We start from the raw sequence: 21,225 nt of genomic DNA, 5'->3' as shown, positions 1-21,225 counted from the left end.
AAACCTCCAGCAAGACTCATTTAATATAACGTTAAACCTCCAACAAGACTCATTTAACATAACGTTAAACCTCCAGCAAGACTCATTTAATATAACGTTAAACCTCCAACCAGACTCATTTAATATAACGTTAAACCTCCAGCAAGACTCATTTAATATAACGTTAAACCTCCAACAAGACTCATTTAACATAACGTTAAACCTCCAACAAGACTCATTTAATATAACGTTAAACCTCCAGCAAGACTCATTTAATATAACGTTAAACCTCCAACAAGACTCATTTAACATAACGTTAAACCTCCAGCAAGACTCATTTAACATAACGTTAAACCTCCAGCAAGACTCATTTAACATAACGTTAAACCTCCAACAAGACTCATTTAATATAACGTTAAACCTCCAACAAGACTCATTTAATATAACGTTAAACCTCCAGCAAGACTCATTTAACATAACGTTAAACCTCCAGCAAGACTCATTTAACATAACGTTAAACCTCCAACAAGACTCATTTAATATAACGTTAAACCTCCAACAAGACTCATTTAATATAACGTTAAACCTCCAACAAGACTCATTTAACATAACGTTAAACCTCCAACAAGACTCATTTAACATAACGTTAAACCTCCAACCAGACTCATTTAATATAACGTTAAACCTCCAACAAGACTCATTTAATATAACGTTAAACCTCCAACAAGACTCATTTAATATAACGTTAAACCTCCAACAAGACTCATTTAACATAACGTTAAACCTCCAACAAGACTCATTTAATATAACGTTAAACCTCCAGCAAGACTCATTTAACATAACGTTAAACCTCCAGCAAGACTCATTTAACATAACGTTAAACCTCCAACAAGACTCATTTAATATAACGTTAAACCTCCAACAAGACTCATTTAACATAACGTTAAACCTCCAACAAGACTCATTTAATATAACGTTAAACCTCCAACAAGACTCATTTAATATAACGTTAAACCTCCAACAAGACTCATTTAATATAACGTTAAACCTCCAACAAGACTCATTTAATATAACGTTAAACCTCCAACAAGACTCATTTAATATAACGTTGAACCTCCAACAAGACTCATTTAACATAACGTTAAACCTCCAACAAGACTCATTTAATATAACGTTAAACCTCCAACAAGACTCATTTAATATAACGTTAAACCTCCAACAAGACTCATTTAATATACCGTTAAACCTCCAACAAGACTCATTTAACATAACGTTAAACCTCCAACAAGACTCATTTAACATAACGTTAAACCTCCAACAAGACTCATTTAACATAACGTTAAACCTCCAACCAGACTCATTTAATATAACGTTAAACCTCCAGCAAGACTCATTTAATATAACGTTAAACCTCCAGCAAGACTCATTTAACATAACGTTAAACCTCCAGCAAGACTCATTTAACATAACGTTAAACCTCCAGCAAGACTCATTTAATATAACGTTAAACCTCCAACAAGACTCATTTAACATAACGTTAAACCTCCAGCAAGACTCATTTAATATAACGTTAAACCTCCAACCAGACTCATTTAATATAACGTTAAACCTCCAGCAAGACTCATTTAATATAACGTTAAACCTCCAGCAAGACTCATTTAACATAACGTTAAACCTCCAGCAAGACTCATTTAACATAACGTTAAACCTCCAGCAAGACTCATTTAACATAACGTTAAACCTCCAACAAGACTCATTTAACATAACGTTAAACCTCCAGCAAGACTCATTTAACATAACGTTAAACCTCCAACAAGACTCATTTAATATAACGTTAAACCTCCAGCAAGACTCATTTAACATAACGTTAAACCTCCAACAAGACTCATTTAATATAACGTTAAACCTCCAACAAGACTCATTTAATATAACGTTAAACCTCCAACAAGACTCATTTAACATAACGTTAAACCTCCAACAAGACTCATTTAACATAACGTTAAACCTCCAACCAGACTCATTTAATATAACGTTAAACCTCCAACAAGACTCATTTAATATAACGTTAAACCTCCAACAAGACTCATTTAATATAACGTTAAACCTCCAACAAGACTCATTTAACATAACGTTAAACCTCCAACAAGACTCATTTAATATAACGTTAAACCTCCAGCAAGACTCATTTAACATAACGTTAAACCTCCAGCAAGACTCATTTAACATAACGTTAAACCTCCAGCAAGACTCATTTAACATAACGTTAAACCTCCAGCAAGACTCATTTAACATAACGTTAAACCTCCAGCAAGACTCATTTAACATAACGTTAAACCTCCAGCAAGACTCATTTAACATAACGTTAAACCTCCAGCAAGACTCATTTAACATAACGTTAAACCTCCAACAAGACTCATTTAACATAACGTTAAACCTCCAACAAGACTCATTTAATATAACGTTAAACCTCCAACAAGACTCATTTAACATAACGTTAAACCTCCAGCAAGACTCATTTAACATAACGTTAAACCTCCAGCAAGACTCATTTAACATAACGTTAAACCTCCAACAAGACTCATTTAACATAACGTTAAACCTCCAACAAGACTCATTTAACATAACGTTAAACCTCCAGCAAGACTCATTTAACATAACGTTAAACCTCCAGCAAGACTCATTTAACATAACGTTAAACCTCCAGCAAGACTCATTTAACATAACGTTAAACCTCCAACAAGACTCATTTAACATAACGTTAAACCTCCAACAAGACTCATTTAATATAACGTTAAACCTCCAACAAGACTCATTTAATATAACGTTAAACCTCCAACAAGACTCATTTAACATAACGTTAAACCTCCAACAAGACTCATTTAATATAACGTTAAACCTCCAACAAGACTCATTTAATATAACGTTAAACCTCCAACAAGACTCATTTAATATAACGTTAAACCTCCAACAAGACTCATTTAACATAACGTTAAACCTCCAACAAGACTCATTTAATATAACGTTAAACCTCCAACAAGACTCATTTAACATAACGTTAAACCTCCAACAAGACTCATTTAATATAACGTTAAACCTCCAACAAGACTCATTTAATATAACGTTAAACCTCCAACAAGACTCATTTAATATAACGTTAAACCTCCAACAAGACTCATTTAATATAACGTTAAACCTCCAACAAGACTCATTTAATATAACGTTGAACCTCCAACAAGACTCATTTAACATAACGTTAAACCTCCAACAAGACTCATTTAATATAACGTTAAACCTCCAACAAGACTCATTTAATATAACGTTAAACCTCCAACAAGACTCATTTAATATACCGTTAAACCTCCAACAAGACTCATTTAACATAACGTTAAACCTCCAACAAGACTCATTTAACATAACGTTAAACCTCCAACAAGACTCATTTAACATAACGTTAAACCTCCAACCAGACTCATTTAATATAACGTTAAACCTCCAGCAAGACTCATTTAATATAACGTTAAACCTCCAGCAAGACTCATTTAACATAACGTTAAACCTCCAGCAAGACTCATTTAACATAACGTTAAACCTCCAGCAAGACTCATTTAATATAACGTTAAACCTCCAACAAGACTCATTTAATATAACGTTAAACCTCCAGCAAGACTCATTTAATATAACGTTAAACCTCCAACCAGACTCATTTAATATAACGTTAAACCTCCAGCAAGACTCATTTAATATAACGTTAAACCTCCAGCAAGACTCATTTAACATAACGTTAAACCTCCAGCAAGACTCATTTAACATAACGTTAAACCTCCAGCAAGACTCATTTAACATAACGTTAAACCTCCAACAAGACTCATTTAACATAACGTTAAACCTCCAGCAAGACTCATTTAACATAACGTTAAACCTCCAACAAGACTCATTTAATATAACGTTAAACCTCCAGCAAGACTCATTTAACATAACGTTAAACCTCCAACAAGACTCATTTAATATAACGTTAAACCTCCAACAAGACTCATTTAATATAACGTTAAACCTCCAACAAGACTCATTTAACATAACGTTAAACCTCCAACAAGACTCATTTAATATAACGTTAAACCTCCAACCAGACTCATTTAATATAACGTTAAACCTCCAACAAGACTCATTTAATATAACGTTAAACCTCCAACAAGACTCATTTAATATAACGTTAAACCTCCAACAAGACTCATTTAATATAACGTTAAACCTCCAACAAGACTCATTTAACATAACGTTAAACCTCCAACAAGACTCATTTAACATAACGTTAAACCTCCAACCAGACTCATTTAATATAACGTTAAACCTCCAACAAGACTCATTTAATATAACGTTAAACCTCCAACAAGACTCATTTAATATAACGTTAAACCTCCAACAAGACTCATTTAACATAACGTTAAACCTCCAACAAGACTCATTTAATATAACGTTAAACCTCCAGCAAGACTCATTTAACATAACGTTAAACCTCCAGCAAGACTGATTTAACATAACGTTAAACCTCCAGCAAGACTCATTTAACATAACGTTAAACCTCCAGCAAGACTCATTTAACATAACGTTAAACCTCCAGCAAGACTCATTTAACATAACGTTAAACCTCCAGCAAGACTCATTTAACATAACGTTAAACCTCCAGCAAGACTCATTTAACATAACGTTAAACCTCCAGCAAGACTCATTTAACATAACGTTAAACCTCCAGCAAGACTCATTTAACATAACGTTAAACCTCCAGCAAGACTCATTTAACATAACGTTAAACCTCCAGCAAGACTCATTTAACATAACGTTAAACCTCCAGCAAGACTCATTTAACATAACGTTAAACCTCCAACAAGACTCATTTAACATAACGTTAAACCTCCAACAAGACTCATTTAATATAACGTTAAACCTCCAACAAGACTCATTTAACATAACGTTAAACCTCCAGCAAGACTCATTTAACATAACGTTAAACCTCCAGCAAGACTCATTTAACATAACGTTAAACCTCCAGCAAGACTCATTTAACATAACGTTAAACCTCCAGCAAGACTCATTTAACATAACGTTAAACCTCCAGCAAGACTCATTTAATATAACGTTAAACCTCCAACAAGACTCATTTAATATAACGTTAAACCTCCAACAAGACTCATTTAATATAAGGTTAAACCTCCAGCAAGACTCATTTAACATAACGTTAAACCTCCAACAAGACTCATTTAACATAACGTTAAACCTCCAACAAGACTCATTTAACATAACGTTAAACCTCCAACAAGACTCATTTAATATAACGTTAAACCTCCAACCAGACTCATTTAATATAACGTTAAACCTCCAACAAGACTCATTTAATATAACGTTAAACCTCCAACCAGACTCATTTAATATAACGTTAAACCTCCAACAAGACTCATTTAACATAACGTTAAACCTCCAACAAGACTCATTTAATATAACGTTAAACCTCCAACAAGACTCATTTAATATAACGTTAAACCTCCAACAAGACTCATTTAATATAACGTTAAACCTCCAGCAAGACTCATTTAATATAACGTTAAACCTCCAACAAGACTCATTTAATATAACGTTAAACCTCCAACAAGACTCATTTAATATAACGTTAAACCTCCAGCAAGACTCATTTAATATAACGTTAAACCTCCAACAAGACTCATTTAATATAACGTTAAACCTCCAACAAGACTCATTTAACATAACGTTAAACCTCCAACAAGACTCATTTAATATAACGTTAAACCTCCAACAAGACTCATTTAATATAACGTTAAACCTCCAACAAGACTCATTTAACATAACGTTAAACCTCCAACAAGACTCATTTAATATAACGTTAAACCTCCAACAAGACTCATTTAATATAACGTTAAACCTCCAACAAGACTCATTTAATATAACGTTAAACCTCCAGCAAGACTCATTTAATATAACGTTAAACCTCCAACCAGACTCATTTAATATAACGTTAAACCTCCAACAAGACTCATTTAATATAACGTTAAACCTCCAACAAGACTCATTTAATATAACGTTAAACCTCCAACAAGACTCATTTAATATAACGTTAAACCTCCAACAAGACTCATTTAACATAACGTTAAACCTCCAACAAGACTCATTTAACATAACGTTAAACCTCCAACCAGACTCATTTAATATAACGTTAAACCTCCAACAAGACTCATTTAATATAACGTTAAACCTCCAACAAGACTCATTTAATATAACGTTAAACCTCCAACAAGACTCATTTAACATAACGTTAAACCTCCAACAAGACTCATTTAACATAACGTTAAACCTCCAACAAGACTCATTTAACATAACGTTAAACCTCCAGCAAGACTCATTTAACATAACGTTAAACCTCCAACAAGACTCATTTAACATAACGTTAAACCTCCAACAAGACTCATTTAATATAACGTTAAACCTCCAACAAGACTCATTTAACATAACGTTAAACCTCCAGCAAGACTCATTTAACATAACGTTAAACCTCCAACAAGACTCATTTAACATAACGTTAAACCTCCAGCAAGACTCATTTAACATAACGTTAAACCTCCAGCAAGACTCATTTAACATAACGTTAAACCTCCAGCAAGACTCATTTAACATAACGTTAAACCTCCAGCAAGACTCATTTAACATAACGTTAAACCTCCAGCAAGACTCATTTAACATAACGTTAAACCTCCAGCAAGACTCATTTAACATAACGTTAAACCTCCAGCAAGACTCATTTAACATAACGTTAAACCTCCAGCAAGACTCATTTAACATAACGTTAAACCTCCAACAAGACTCATTTAACATAACGTTAAACCTCCAACAAGACTCATTTAATATAACGTTAAACCTCCAACAAGACTCATTTAACATAACGTTAAACCTCCAGCAAGACTCATTTAACATAACGTTAAACCTCCAGCAAGACTCATTTAACATAACGTTAAACCTCCAGCAAGACTCATTTAACATAACGTTAAACCTCCAGCAAGACTCATTTAACATAACGTTAAACCTCCAGCAAGACTCATTTAATATAACGTTAAACCTCCAACAAGACTCATTTAATATAACGTTAAACCTCCAACAAGACTCATTTAATATAAGGTTAAACCTCCAGCAAGACTCATTTAACATAACGTTAAACCTCCAACAAGACTCATTTAATATAACGTTAAACCTCCAACAAGACTCATTTAACATAACGTTAAACCTCCAACAAGACTCATTTAATATAACGTTAAACCTCCAACCAGACTCATTTAATATAACGTTAAACCTCCAACAAGACTCATTTAATATAACGTTAAACCTCCAACCAGACTCATTTAATATAACGTTAAACCTCCAACAAGACTCATTTAACATAACGTTAAACCTCCAACAAGACTCATTTAATATAACGTTAAACCTCCAACAAGACTCATTTAATATAACGTTGAACCTCCAACAAGACTCATTTAACATAACGTTAAACCTCCAACAAGACTCATTTAATATAACGTTAAACCTCCAACAAGACTCATTTAATATAACGTTAAACCTCCAACAAGACTCATTTAATATACCGTTAAACCTCCAACAAGACTCATTTAACATAACGTTAAACCTCCAACAAGACTCATTTAACATAACGTTAAACCTCCAACAAGACTCATTTAACATAACGTTAAACCTCCAACCAGACTCATTTAATATAACGTTAAACCTCCAGCAAGACTCATTTAATATAACGTTAAACCTCCAGCAAGACTCATTTAACATAACGTTAAACCTCCAGCAAGACTCATTTAACATAACGTTAAACCTCCAGCAAGACTCATTTAATATAACGTTAAACCTCCAACAAGACTCATTTAATATAACGTTAAACCTCCAGCAAGACTCATTTAATATAACGTTAAACCTCCAACCAGACTCATTTAATATAACGTTAAACCTCCAGCAAGACTCATTTAATATAACGTTAAACCTCCAGCAAGACTCATTTAACATAACGTTAAACCTCCAGCAAGACTCATTTAACATAACGTTAAACCTCCAGCAAGACTCATTTAACATAACGTTAAACCTCCAACAAGACTCATTTAACATAACGTTAAACCTCCAGCAAGACTCATTTAACATAACGTTAAACCTCCAACAAGACTCATTTAATATAACGTTAAACCTCCAGCAAGACTCATTTAACATAACGTTAAACCTCCAACAAGACTCATTTAATATAACGTTAAACCTCCAACAAGACTCATTTAATATAACGTTAAACCTCCAACAAGACTCATTTAACATAACGTTAAACCTCCAACAAGACTCATTTAATATAACGTTAAACCTCCAACCAGACTCATTTAATATAACGTTAAACCTCCAACAAGACTCATTTAATATAACGTTAAACCTCCAACAAGACTCATTTAATATAACGTTAAACCTCCAACAAGACTCATTTAATATAACGTTAAACCTCCAACAAGACTCATTTAACATAACGTTAAACCTCCAACAAGACTCATTTAACATAACGTTAAACCTCCAACCAGACTCATTTAATATAACGTTAAACCTCCAACAAGACTCATTTAATATAACGTTAAACCTCCAACAAGACTCATTTAATATAACGTTAAACCTCCAACAAGACTCATTTAACATAACGTTAAACCTCCAACAAGACTCATTTAATATAACGTTAAACCTCCAGCAAGACTCATTTAACATAACGTTAAACCTCCAGCAAGACTGATTTAACATAACGTTAAACCTCCAGCAAGACTCATTTAACATAACGTTAAACCTCCAGCAAGACTCATTTAACATAACGTTAAACCTCCAGCAAGACTCATTTAACATAACGTTAAACCTCCAGCAAGACTCATTTAACATAACGTTAAACCTCCAGCAAGACTCATTTAACATAACGTTAAACCTCCAGCAAGACTCATTTAACATAACGTTAAACCTCCAGCAAGACTCATTTAACATAACGTTAAACCTCCAGCAAGACTCATTTAACATAACGTTAAACCTCCAGCAAGACTCATTTAACATAACGTTAAACCTCCAGCAAGACTCATTTAACATAACGTTAAACCTCCAACAAGACTCATTTAACATAACGTTAAACCTCCAACAAGACTCATTTAATATAACGTTAAACCTCCAACAAGACTCATTTAACATAACGTTAAACCTCCAGCAAGACTCATTTAACATAACGTTAAACCTCCAGCAAGACTCATTTAACATAACGTTAAACCTCCAGCAAGACTCATTTAACATAACGTTAAACCTCCAGCAAGACTCATTTAACATAACGTTAAACCTCCAGCAAGACTCATTTAATATAACGTTAAACCTCCAACAAGACTCATTTAATATAACGTTAAACCTCCAACAAGACTCATTTAATATAAGGTTAAACCTCCAGCAAGACTCATTTAACATAACGTTAAACCTCCAACAAGACTCATTTAACATAACGTTAAACCTCCAACAAGACTCATTTAACATAACGTTAAACCTCCAACAAGACTCATTTAATATAACGTTAAACCTCCAACCAGACTCATTTAATATAACGTTAAACCTCCAACAAGACTCATTTAATATAACGTTAAACCTCCAACCAGACTCATTTAATATAACGTTAAACCTCCAACAAGACTCATTTAACATAACGTTAAACCTCCAACAAGACTCATTTAATATAACGTTAAACCTCCAACAAGACTCATTTAATATAACGTTAAACCTCCAACAAGACTCATTTAATATAACGTTAAACCTCCAGCAAGACTCATTTAATATAACGTTAAACCTCCAACAAGACTCATTTAATATAACGTTAAACCTCCAACAAGACTCATTTAATATAACGTTAAACCTCCAGCAAGACTCATTTAATATAACGTTAAACCTCCAACAAGACTCATTTAATATAACGTTAAACCTCCAACAAGACTCATTTAACATAACGTTAAACCTCCAACAAGACTCATTTAATATAACGTTAAACCTCCAACAAGACTCATTTAATATAACGTTAAACCTCCAACAAGACTCATTTAACATAACGTTAAACCTCCAACAAGACTCATTTAATATAACGTTAAACCTCCAACAAGACTCATTTAATATAACGTTAAACCTCCAACAAGACTCATTTAATATAACGTTAAACCTCCAGCAAGACTCATTTAATATAACGTTAAACCTCCAACCAGACTCATTTAATATAACGTTAAACCTCCAACAAGACTCATTTAATATAACGTTAAACCTCCAACAAGACTCATTTAATATAACGTTAAACCTCCAACAAGACTCATTTAATATAACGTTAAACCTCCAACAAGACTCATTTAACATAACGTTAAACCTCCAACAAGACTCATTTAACATAACGTTAAACCTCCAACCAGACTCATTTAATATAACGTTAAACCTCCAACAAGACTCATTTAATATAACGTTAAACCTCCAACAAGACTCATTTAATATAACGTTAAACCTCCAACAAGACTCATTTAACATAACGTTAAACCTCCAACAAGACTCATTTAACATAACGTTAAACCTCCAACAAGACTCATTTAACATAACGTTAAACCTCCAGCAAGACTCATTTAACATAACGTTAAACCTCCAACAAGACTCATTTAACATAACGTTAAACCTCCAACAAGACTCATTTAATATAACGTTAAACCTCCAACAAGACTCATTTAACATAACGTTAAACCTCCAGCAAGACTCATTTAACATAACGTTAAACCTCCAACAAGACTCATTTAACATAACGTTAAACCTCCAGCAAGACTCATTTAACATAACGTTAAACCTCCAGCAAGACTCATTTAACATAACGTTAAACCTCCAGCAAGACTCATTTAACATAACGTTAAACCTCCAGCAAGACTCATTTAACATAACGTTAAACCTCCAGCAAGACTCATTTAACATAACGTTAAACCTCCAGCAAGACTCATTTAACATAACGTTAAACCTCCAGCAAGACTCATTTAACATAACGTTAAACCTCCAGCAAGACTCATTTAACATAACGTTAAACCTCCAACAAGACTCATTTAACATAACGTTAAACCTCCAACAAGACTCATTTAATATAACGTTAAACCTCCAACAAGACTCATTTAACATAACGTTAAACCTCCAGCAAGACTCATTTAACATAACGTTAAACCTCCAGCAAGACTCATTTAACATAACGTTAAACCTCCAGCAAGACTCATTTAACATAACGTTAAACCTCCAGCAAGACTCATTTAACATAACGTTAAACCTCCAGCAAGACTCATTTAATATAACGTTAAACCTCCAACAAGACTCATTTAATATAACGTTAAACCTCCAACAAGACTCATTTAATATAAGGTTAAACCTCCAGCAAGACTCATTTAACATAACGTTAAACCTCCAACAAGACTCATTTAATATAACGTTAAACCTCCAACAAGACTCATTTAACATAACGTTAAACCTCCAACAAGACTCATTTAATATAACGTTAAACCTCCAACCAGACTCATTTAATATAACGTTAAACCTCCAACAAGACTCATTTAATATAACGTTAAACCTCCAACCAGACTCATTTAATATAACGTTAAACCTCCAACAAGACTCATTTAACATAACGTTAAACCTCCAACAAGACTCATTTAATATAACGTTAAACCTCCAACAAGACTCATTTAATATAACGTTAAACCTCCAACAAGACTCATTTAATATAACGTTAAACCTCCAGCAAGACTCATTTAATATAACGTTAAACCTCCAACAAGACTCATTTAATATAACGTTAAACCTCCAACAAGACTCATTTAACATAACGTTAAACCTCCAACAAGACTCATTTAACATAACGTTAAACCTCCAGCAAGACTCATTTAACATAACGTTAAACCTCCAGCAAGACTGATTTAACATAACGTTAAACCTCCAGCAAGACTCATTTAACATAACGTTAAACCTCCAGCAAGACTCATTTAACATAACGTTAAACCTCCAGCAAGACTCATTTAACATAACGTTAAACCTCCAGCAAGACTCATTTAACATAACGTTAAACCTCCAACAAGACTCATTTAACATAACGTTAAACCTCCAGCAAGACTCATTTAACATAACGTTAAACCTCCAGCAAGACTCATTTAACATAACGTTAAACCTCCAACAAGACTCATTTAATATAACGTTAAACCTCCAACAAGACTCATTTAACATAACGTTAAACCTCCAACAAGACTCATTTAACATAACGTTAAACCTCCAGCAAGACTCATTTAACATAACGTTAAACCTCCAGCAAGACTCATTTAACATAACGTTAAACCTCCAACAAGACTCATTTAACATAACGTTAAACCTCCAACAAGACTCATTTAATATAACGTTAAACCTCCAGCAAGACTCATTTAACATAACGTTAAACCTCCAGCAAGACTCATTTAACATAACGTTAAACCTCCAGCAAGACTCATTTAACATAACGTTAAACCTCCAACAAGACTCATTTAACATAACGTTAAACCTCCAACAAGACTCATTTAATATAACGTTAAACCTCCAACAAGACTCATTTAACATAACGTTAAACCTCCAGCAAGACTCATTTAACATAACGTTAAACCTCCAGCAAGACTCATTTAACATAACGTTAAACCTCCAGCAAGACTCATTTAACATAACGTTAAACCTCCAGCAAGACTCATTTAACATAACGTTAAACCTCCAGCAAGACTCATTTAATATAACGTTAAACCTCCAACAAGACTCATTTAATATAACGTTAAACCTCCAACAAGACTCATTTAATATAAGGTTAAACCTCCAGCAAGACTCATTTAACATAACGTTAAACCTCCAACAAGACTCATTTAACATAACGTTAAACCTCCAACAAGACTCATTTAACATAACGTTAAACCTCCAACAAGACTCATTTAATATAACGTTAAACCTCCAACCAGACTCATTTAATATAACGTTAAACCTCCAACAAGACTCATTTAATATAACGTTAAACCTCCAACCAGACTCATTTAATATAACGTTAAACCTCCAACAAGACTCATTTAACATAACGTTAAACCTCCAACAAGACTCATTTAATATAACGTTAAACCTCCAACAAGACTCATTTAATATAACGTTAAACCTCCAACAAGACTCATTTAATATAACGTTAAACCTCCAGCAAGACTCATTTAATATAACGTTAAACCTCCAACAAGACTCATTTAATATAACGTTAAACCTCCAACAAGACTCATTTAATATAACGTTAAACCTCCAGCAAGACTCATTTAATATAACGTTAAACCTCCAACAAGACTCATTTAATATAACGTTAAACCTCCAACAAGACTCATTTAACATAACGTTAAACCTCCAACAAGACTCATTTAATATAACGTTAAACCTCCAACAAGACTCATTTAATATAACGTTAAACCTCCAACAAGACTCATTTAACATAACGTTAAACCTCCAACAAGACTCATTTAATATAACGTTAAACCTCCAACAAGACTCATTTAATATAACGTTAAACCTCCAACAAGACTCATTTAATATAACGTTAAACCTCCAGCAAGACTCATTTAATATAACGTTAAACCTCCAACCAGACTCATTTAATATAACGTTAAACCTCCAACAAGACTCATTTAATATAACGTTAAACCTCCAACAAGACTCATTTAATATAACGTTAAACCTCCAACAAGACTCATTTAATATAACGTTAAACCTCCAACAAGACTCATTTAACATAACGTTAAACCTCCAACAAGACTCATTTAACATAACGTTAAACCTCCAACCAGACTCATTTAATATAACGTTAAACCTCCAACAAGACTCATTTAATATAACGTTAAACCTCCAACAAGACTCATTTAATATAACGTTAAACCTCCAACAAGACTCATTTAACATAACGTTAAACCTCCAACAAGACTCATTTAACATAACGTTAAACCTCCAGCAAGACTCATTTAACATAACGTTAAACCTCCAGCAAGACTCATTTAACATAACGTTAAACCTCCAGCAAGACTCATTTAACATAACGTTAAACCTCCAGCAAGACTCATTTAACATAACGTTAAACCTCCAACAAGACTCATTTAACATAACGTTAAACCTCCAGCAAGACTCATTTAACATAACGTTAAACCTCCAGCAAGACTCATTTAACATAACGTTAAACCTCCAGCAAGACTCATTTAACATAACGTTAAACCTCCAGCAAGACTCATTTAACATAACGTTAAACCTCCAGCAAGACTCATTTAACATAACGTTAAACCTCCAGCAAGACTCATTTAACATAACGTTAAACCTCCAGCAAGACTCATTTAACATAACGTTAAACCTCCAGCAAGACTCATTTAACATAACGTTAAACCTCCAACAAGACTCATTTAACATAACGTTAAACCTCCAACAAGACTCATTTAATATAACGTTAAACCTCCAACAAGACTCATTTAACATAACGTTAAACCTCCAGCAAGACTCATTTAACATAACGTTAAACCTCCAGCAAGACTCATTTAACATAACGTTAAACCTCCAGCAAGACTCATTTAACATAACGTTAAACCTCCAGCAAGACTCATTTAACATAACGTTAAACCTCCAGCAAGACTCATTTAATATAACGTTAAACCTCCAACAAGACTCATTTAATATAACGTTAAACCTCCAACAAGACTCATTTAATATAAGGTTAAACCTCCAGCAAGACTCATTTAACATAACGTTAAACCTCCAACAAGACTCATTTAATATAACGTTAAACCTCCAACAAGACTCATTTAACATAACGTTAAACCTCCAACAAGACTCATTTAATATAACGTTAAACCTCCAACCAGACTCATTTAATATAACGTTAAACCTCCAACAAGACTCATTTAATATAACGTTAAACCTCCAACCAGACTCATTTAATATAACGTTAAACCTCCAACAAGACTCATTTAACATAACGTTAAACCTCCAACAAGACTCATTTAATATAACGTTAAACCTCCAACAAGACTCATTTAATATAACGTTAAACCTCCAACAAGACTCATTTAATATAACGTTAAACCTCCAGCAAGACTCATTTAATATAACGTTAAACCTCCAACAAGACTCATTTAATATAACGTTAAACCTCCAACAAGACTCATTTAATATAACGTTAAACCTCCAGCAAGACTCATTTAATATAACGTTAAACCTCCAACAAGACTCATTTAATATAACGTTAAACCTCCAACAAGACTCATTTAACATAACGTTAAACCTCCAACAAGACTCATTTAATATAACGTTAAACCTCCAACAAGACTCATTTAATATAACGTTAAACCTCCAACAAGACTCATTTAACATAACGTTAAACCTCCAACAAGACTCATTTAATATAACGTTAAACCTCCAACAAGACTCATTTAATATAACGTTAAACCTCCAACAAGACTCATTTAATATAACGTTAAACCTCCAGCAAGACTCATTTAATATAACGTTAAACCTCCAACAAGACTCATTTAATATAACGTTAAACCTCCAACAAGACTCATTTAATATAACGTTAAACCTCCAGCAAGACTCATTTAATATAACGTTAAACCTCCAACAAGACTCATTTAACATAACGTTAAACCTCCAACAAGACTCATTTAACATAACGTTAAACCTCCAACAAGACTCATTTAATATAACGTTAAACCTCCAACAAGACTCATTTAATATAACGTTAAACCTCCAACAAGACTCATTTAACATAACAGTCAGATGTCAGAGTCTTGTGTTGCTTCTGCTCAGAAATGTAACGTTTGTTTTCTTCTAGGCTCCATCAACAAGAAGAAGGAACAGAAGAAGAAGAAGGGTTTGTCCTATGAGGAGCTGCGTCTTCCTGCCATCACAGCGTTCTCCTCCGGTGGGTCTCTCGCACGCATGCTCGCTCTCTCTTGCACGCACAGAACTCCAATGAGAAAACCTCCATTTTAAATACGTCCTCTTCTCTGATTGGCTGACAGCTGCCGCTCGTCAGTCGGACTGGGACGGCATTGTCGCGTGTCATCGTGGTCGCCTAGCAACCACCACGTGGAACTACCAGCGGTGCACCATGGGAGCTCATCACCTGCAGCCGCCGGCCGCCCGCAGGACCGACATCGCCACGGTAACACCACCTGTGTTTCTCTAAGCTCCGCCCCCTGCGTGCTCTTAAAGGGTCACGTGACTTCCTGTCTCTGTTCACAGGCGGTCGACATCACTTCCTGTGGTAACTTCGCTGTGATTGGCTCGTCGAGCGGCCGCGTCGACGTCTACAACCTGCAGTCCGGCCAGCACCGCGGTTGCTACGGCAACGATGAGACAGGTGTGTTCACCTGTTCTGGTCTGTGATTGGTGCTGTGTCTCTCCGTCTGTCATTAACTCCGCCCCCTTTCTGTTCCAGCTCACAGCGGGGCGGTGCGAGGCGTCGCCACAGACACTCTGAACCAGCTGACACTCACCGCAGGCTCTGATTGGCTTCTCAAGTTCTGGCGCTTCAAGAGCAGGAAACAGGAAGAGCAGCTGAAGCTACATGCTGCGCCAGCTGGCATGATGCTACACAGAGACAGGTAGCTAACAGTTAGCATGATGTCACGCAGAGACAAGTAGCTAATAGTTAGCAAGATGCTATACAGAGACAGGAAGCTAACGGTTAGCACGACGCTACACAGACACACAGCTAACAGTGTTTTCTGTTTCTGTTAGCGGGATGTTAGCATTAGCGCTGGATGACTTCATGCTGCTGGTGGTCGACATAGAAACCAGACGGATCGTCAGGAAGTTTGCCGGTCACCACGGCACCATCAACGACATGGTGGGTCCTGGAGAGCTAACGCAGCTAGCAACCTGCTAATGAAGTTCAATACGAGCTACCATGCTAACAGGCCGTTCATGCTAACAGTGCTAATATTATTGTTCTCAGACGTTCAGCCCCGATGGTCGCTGGCTGATTACCGTGGCGATGGACTGTACCATTCGTACCTGGGATCTCCCCTCTGGATTGTGAGAATGGAACAGTCCATCCTTATTTACATAATTACATATATTTAATATTAATGCATTGACAGGAATAACTTTGTGTTTCTTCTTCTTCAGTCTCGTTGACTGCTTCCTGGTAGCCATGGCGCCGGTGGGCGTGTCCTTGTCTCCGACCGGAGACTTCCTGTCGACGGCTCACGTTGACAGTCTGGGCGTTTACCTCTGGTTAGTTACAGCAGCCAATCAGATGTGTTGACAGAATTTGTTTGTTTGATATATGTATATATTTTTTATGTTTGCAAAGATGACATCACTGATCTGTGTGTTTGAGTCATTGTCGGCTGATATTCTGAAGCAGCCAATCACAGTGCAGCTCTCCTCCCTCAGGACCAATAAGAGTCTGTGTGGGCCCGTGGGGCTCCGCCCCCTCCCAGCTGACTACCAACCAGCCGAGGTGATGCTGCCGGGGGTCACGGTGGACGAGTCTGAACAGGAAGTGACATCAGAGGAGGTCGATGATGCGTACAAGTCAGCCGAACAGTTGGGGGCGGAGCTTGTGACTCTGTCTCTGCTGCCGGAGTCTCGATGGAAAAGTCTGCTCTACCTGGACAACATCAAGGTGAGTCAGCAGAGTACAGGTGAGAGTCCTCAAGTCTGATCTGGAGTCAGTTCTAACAGCTTTATATGAAATCAGATTACAAATGGTTAAATGTGGTCAGAAAAATTCAGTAAATCGTGAACAGACTAATAAATCACACGGAAATACGAAATACTCACCTGTGAATATTACAAGTCAGGGCTTTTATTGTGAAAGGTGAGAAAGGAAGCAGTATCTGGTGTTTGTCAACGTTGAAATGAATAATAAAGTTTGTTCTGACTACAGAGCGTGTCCTGTCATAAATATAGTTAATATATAAACAAAACAATTGATATAATTTAGATTTAAACATAATGTATATATAAACAAAGTACTTTATGTAATTTGTATTGTTTATAAAAAATAAAAGTGCATAAAATATACATATAGATCTAAACATTATAATTTATATATAAATAATATAACTTTGATATAACGACATCATCTGAACAGCTGTGTGTGTGTGTGTGTGTGTGTGTGTCTGTGTCTAGAGGAGGAATAAACCCGTGGCTCCTCCCTCTGCTCCTCCTGCTGCTCCGTTCTTTCTGCCGACTCTTCCTGGTCTCACGCCTCGATTCACGTCGCCTATGGCAACCGAACAGGAAACACAGGTAAAGCTGCGGAACACACAACTCTTCTTCTGTGGTTCCTTCTGTCAACACACAACTCTTCTTCTGTGGTTCCTTCTCTCAACACACAACTCTTCTTCTGTGGTTCCTTCTGTCAACACACAACTCTTCTTCTGTGGTTCCTTCTGTCAACACACAACTCTTCTTCTGTGGTTCCTTCTCTCAACACACAACTCTTCTTCTGTGGTTCCTTCTCTCAACACAACTCTTATTTCTAAACTCCTGTCTCCTCCTGATCTGTAGAGAAGTCACTGAACATTAATAATAACGATGATGATGATGATATTTGTTGTTGTCCAGTCGAAGCTGCTGCGTTGGGGTTCGATGTCTCAGAGGTCAGAGTTCAGTTCTGATCTGGAGTCAGCGCTAGAGTCTGGATCATGTGAGTCTGTTTTATTATATAAGTTATATATAAAATGTCTCAACATATTACTGTACATTTGTTTTATTGCAGTTCTTTTTCACTTTGTTCAATTAAAAATGTAAATGTTGATTTTCTAAATACATATTATTTTGTACATTATTCAGCAGACGCTTTTATCCAAAGCGACTTACAGGAAGTGTATTGAAGAGAACTACTAGTCACCAGAAGTCACAAGTGCATCGAATGCCGTGTTCACTCGTCTCATCGCGTCTGTGTTTAGACTTTGTTTGTAATCTACACGTGTGAATAATTTGCACCACGATTGGTGTGAACGCAGCATCAGAGAAAAAGTACAGAAACAAACTAATATTTGTCCCACAGTGGGGAAATTTGTATTTTTTATTTTACATTTTTGATCTTTAGCATTTTATTGAATTGATTCGTTTCATATTTTAGATTTTTATAAAGTCTACATATTAAGTTTTTTAATTTATTCTATTTTTTACATTTAGTGGATTTAAAATGTTTTTCTTTTGATTTTTAAATATTGTTAAATAATATTTTTTCCTAAATGACATCTCATCCGGTTTATTTTTTTGTATTAAGATGTGTTTTTTTGAGCTAACAATTCTTTATAAATATTGACTATCTATAAACATGTTTGTGGATAATATTTCATACGTATTAATTTTTTTTTGTTTATTTATCATGAGAATATAAACTTGTTTTAATAAATCAACTCTCTCTCTGTGCAGTCGATTGCCCGCTGCGTCTCCTGAAGGATTGTGGGCCGGCGGCGCTCTCCGTCGAGCTCACCTGTCTGACATCAGAGGGGGGCGGAGCCAGCGGGCTCCTGCTCGCCTTCATTCACATGATTGACAGCATGTTGTCCAGTGGGCGGGACTTCGACCTGGCTCAGGCTTACCTGGCGCTTTTCCTGAAGGTCAGCCAATCAGAACACAGCATTCATTTATTTATTTATATAACGTTTGTTGACGTCTTCGGTCTTTTATTATTATTTTATATTTCTTTTTTCAGCTCCATCTCCGCTCGTTGTCACAGGACTCTGTTGCCATGGCAGCGTTGCTCCACCTCGCCTCCCGGCTGGAGGTGGGGTGGGCGGAGCTACGTGTATCATTTGACCAATCACTGTGTCTGCTGTCGTATGCCAAGAGTGCCCTGCTGTGATGCACGCATACACACACAGAAACACACTTTGTATTTTATTAAAAAGTTGTTGATTCATCGTCTCTGCGTCTGTTTGATTTTCTTCAACCATTATAAGAGAAGTACTTTTTGTGGCCAGTACACGTGTAGTACTTGTATACAGTACACCAGTGGCGGCTGTGCAGTTTATACCTGGGCCTTCGCTGCTGTCCTGCAGCTGAAATACCACTTATAACCACATTGTGGCGCCACAGCTCATTGTTAAGGCTGTAACTATGTACGTCTTCGTATTAAACCGTTCGGTGCGAGTCGTTTGAATAACGCTCGAGCATTTAGAGAATGCAAAAGCCTAAATTCAGGAAAATATGATGTTCTCAGCTGGTCTGGCTGTGGGATCCACCGTCAGTCCTTCATGACAAGCCGCGACCCACAGAGAGACGTTTTACTTTCCCAACATGAACGCTGAACGCAGCTCTCTGCAGCGTCTTTCCTCTCAGCACCTTGTGTCATGGTGCAGCTCAACTCACTCACAATGCATTTTGATTGGTTGACCTAAATCACGTGATGTGATTCACTACCCATCAGCCTCAGCTGGCTGTTCAATTTCGTGATAGTCACGCGCTCGCCCACTGACCAATCACAGCACACTCTGCACCTCGCGGGAAAGCGACAGATGAACACTGAGCTGCACGTAATGCTGACGTCATTATAGGCCGCTAGCCGGCGCTGACACCTCAAAGAATACGCCCAACACGTCAAACTAAAGATCTGATTGGTTGAACACGATGACAATCAACAATATCGTCCCCATTCACTTTAACCTGCACTGCACAGAGCCGAGTCTGCAGGTCTCTGTTCTTACCTAGAGACACAGAGGTGAGATCTGAGAGCAACTGAGGAAGACAGGAGCTGAGCAATGAGAAAATAAGATAATGGCAAAAATATTTTCATAAATTATAATACATGTAGTGCATTTAAGAAAAAATATTAAATTATAAAATAAATTATTTTTTTATTTTTATATAAATAGCTTTGTGATTCTGTTTAGGCCAGCAGAGAAGGCCTTGCAGGCCCTGACGGCCTGCCACTGCAGTACACAAGGAGTACTTCTTGTCTACGCTAGCCGAGTAGTACTTCTTAAATAGAGTATAAGAGTAGTACTTCTTGTGTCCGGTACATGAGTAGTACTTCTTACTTGCAGTGGAGTATTTTTCACAGATGTAGTATTAGTATTCTACTTCAGTAATGGTCCTAAAGACTTGTGATACCGCATGTCAGATTACGTCACGTCCTGACCGGAAGTCTGCAGCGCT

General features: G+C 36.0%; 1 protein-coding gene across 1 annotated transcript in view; it reads left to right on the top strand.

Moving 5' to 3' along the window:
* Positions 1-19,973, top strand: part of wdr36 (WD repeat domain 36) — a 25,821-nt gene extending 5,848 nt beyond the window's left edge. Inside the window, exons 11-22 of the mRNA XM_079289247.1 lie at positions 15,932-16,021; positions 16,122-16,264; positions 16,345-16,462; positions 16,541-16,706; positions 16,843-16,951; positions 17,060-17,139; positions 17,233-17,340; positions 17,503-17,734; positions 18,244-18,363; positions 18,682-18,763; positions 19,501-19,688; positions 19,784-19,973. Coding sequence (XP_079145373.1) covers positions 15,932-16,021; positions 16,122-16,264; positions 16,345-16,462; positions 16,541-16,706; positions 16,843-16,951; positions 17,060-17,139; positions 17,233-17,340; positions 17,503-17,734; positions 18,244-18,363; positions 18,682-18,763; positions 19,501-19,688; positions 19,784-19,933 — 1,586 coding nt within the window. The 3' untranslated portion in view covers positions 19,934-19,973. The remainder of the gene's footprint in view (positions 1-15,931; positions 16,022-16,121; positions 16,265-16,344; positions 16,463-16,540; positions 16,707-16,842; positions 16,952-17,059; positions 17,140-17,232; positions 17,341-17,502; positions 17,735-18,243; positions 18,364-18,681; positions 18,764-19,500; positions 19,689-19,783) is intronic.
* Positions 19,974-21,225: the final 1,252 nt, after the last annotated feature.

Source organism: Melanostigma gelatinosum (assembly GCF_949748355.1).
Source record: "Melanostigma gelatinosum genome assembly, chromosome: 18".
Lineage (NCBI taxonomy): Eukaryota > Metazoa > Chordata > Actinopteri > Perciformes > Zoarcidae > Melanostigma > Melanostigma gelatinosum.
This window is presented reverse-complemented; position numbering and strand designations above follow the sequence as displayed.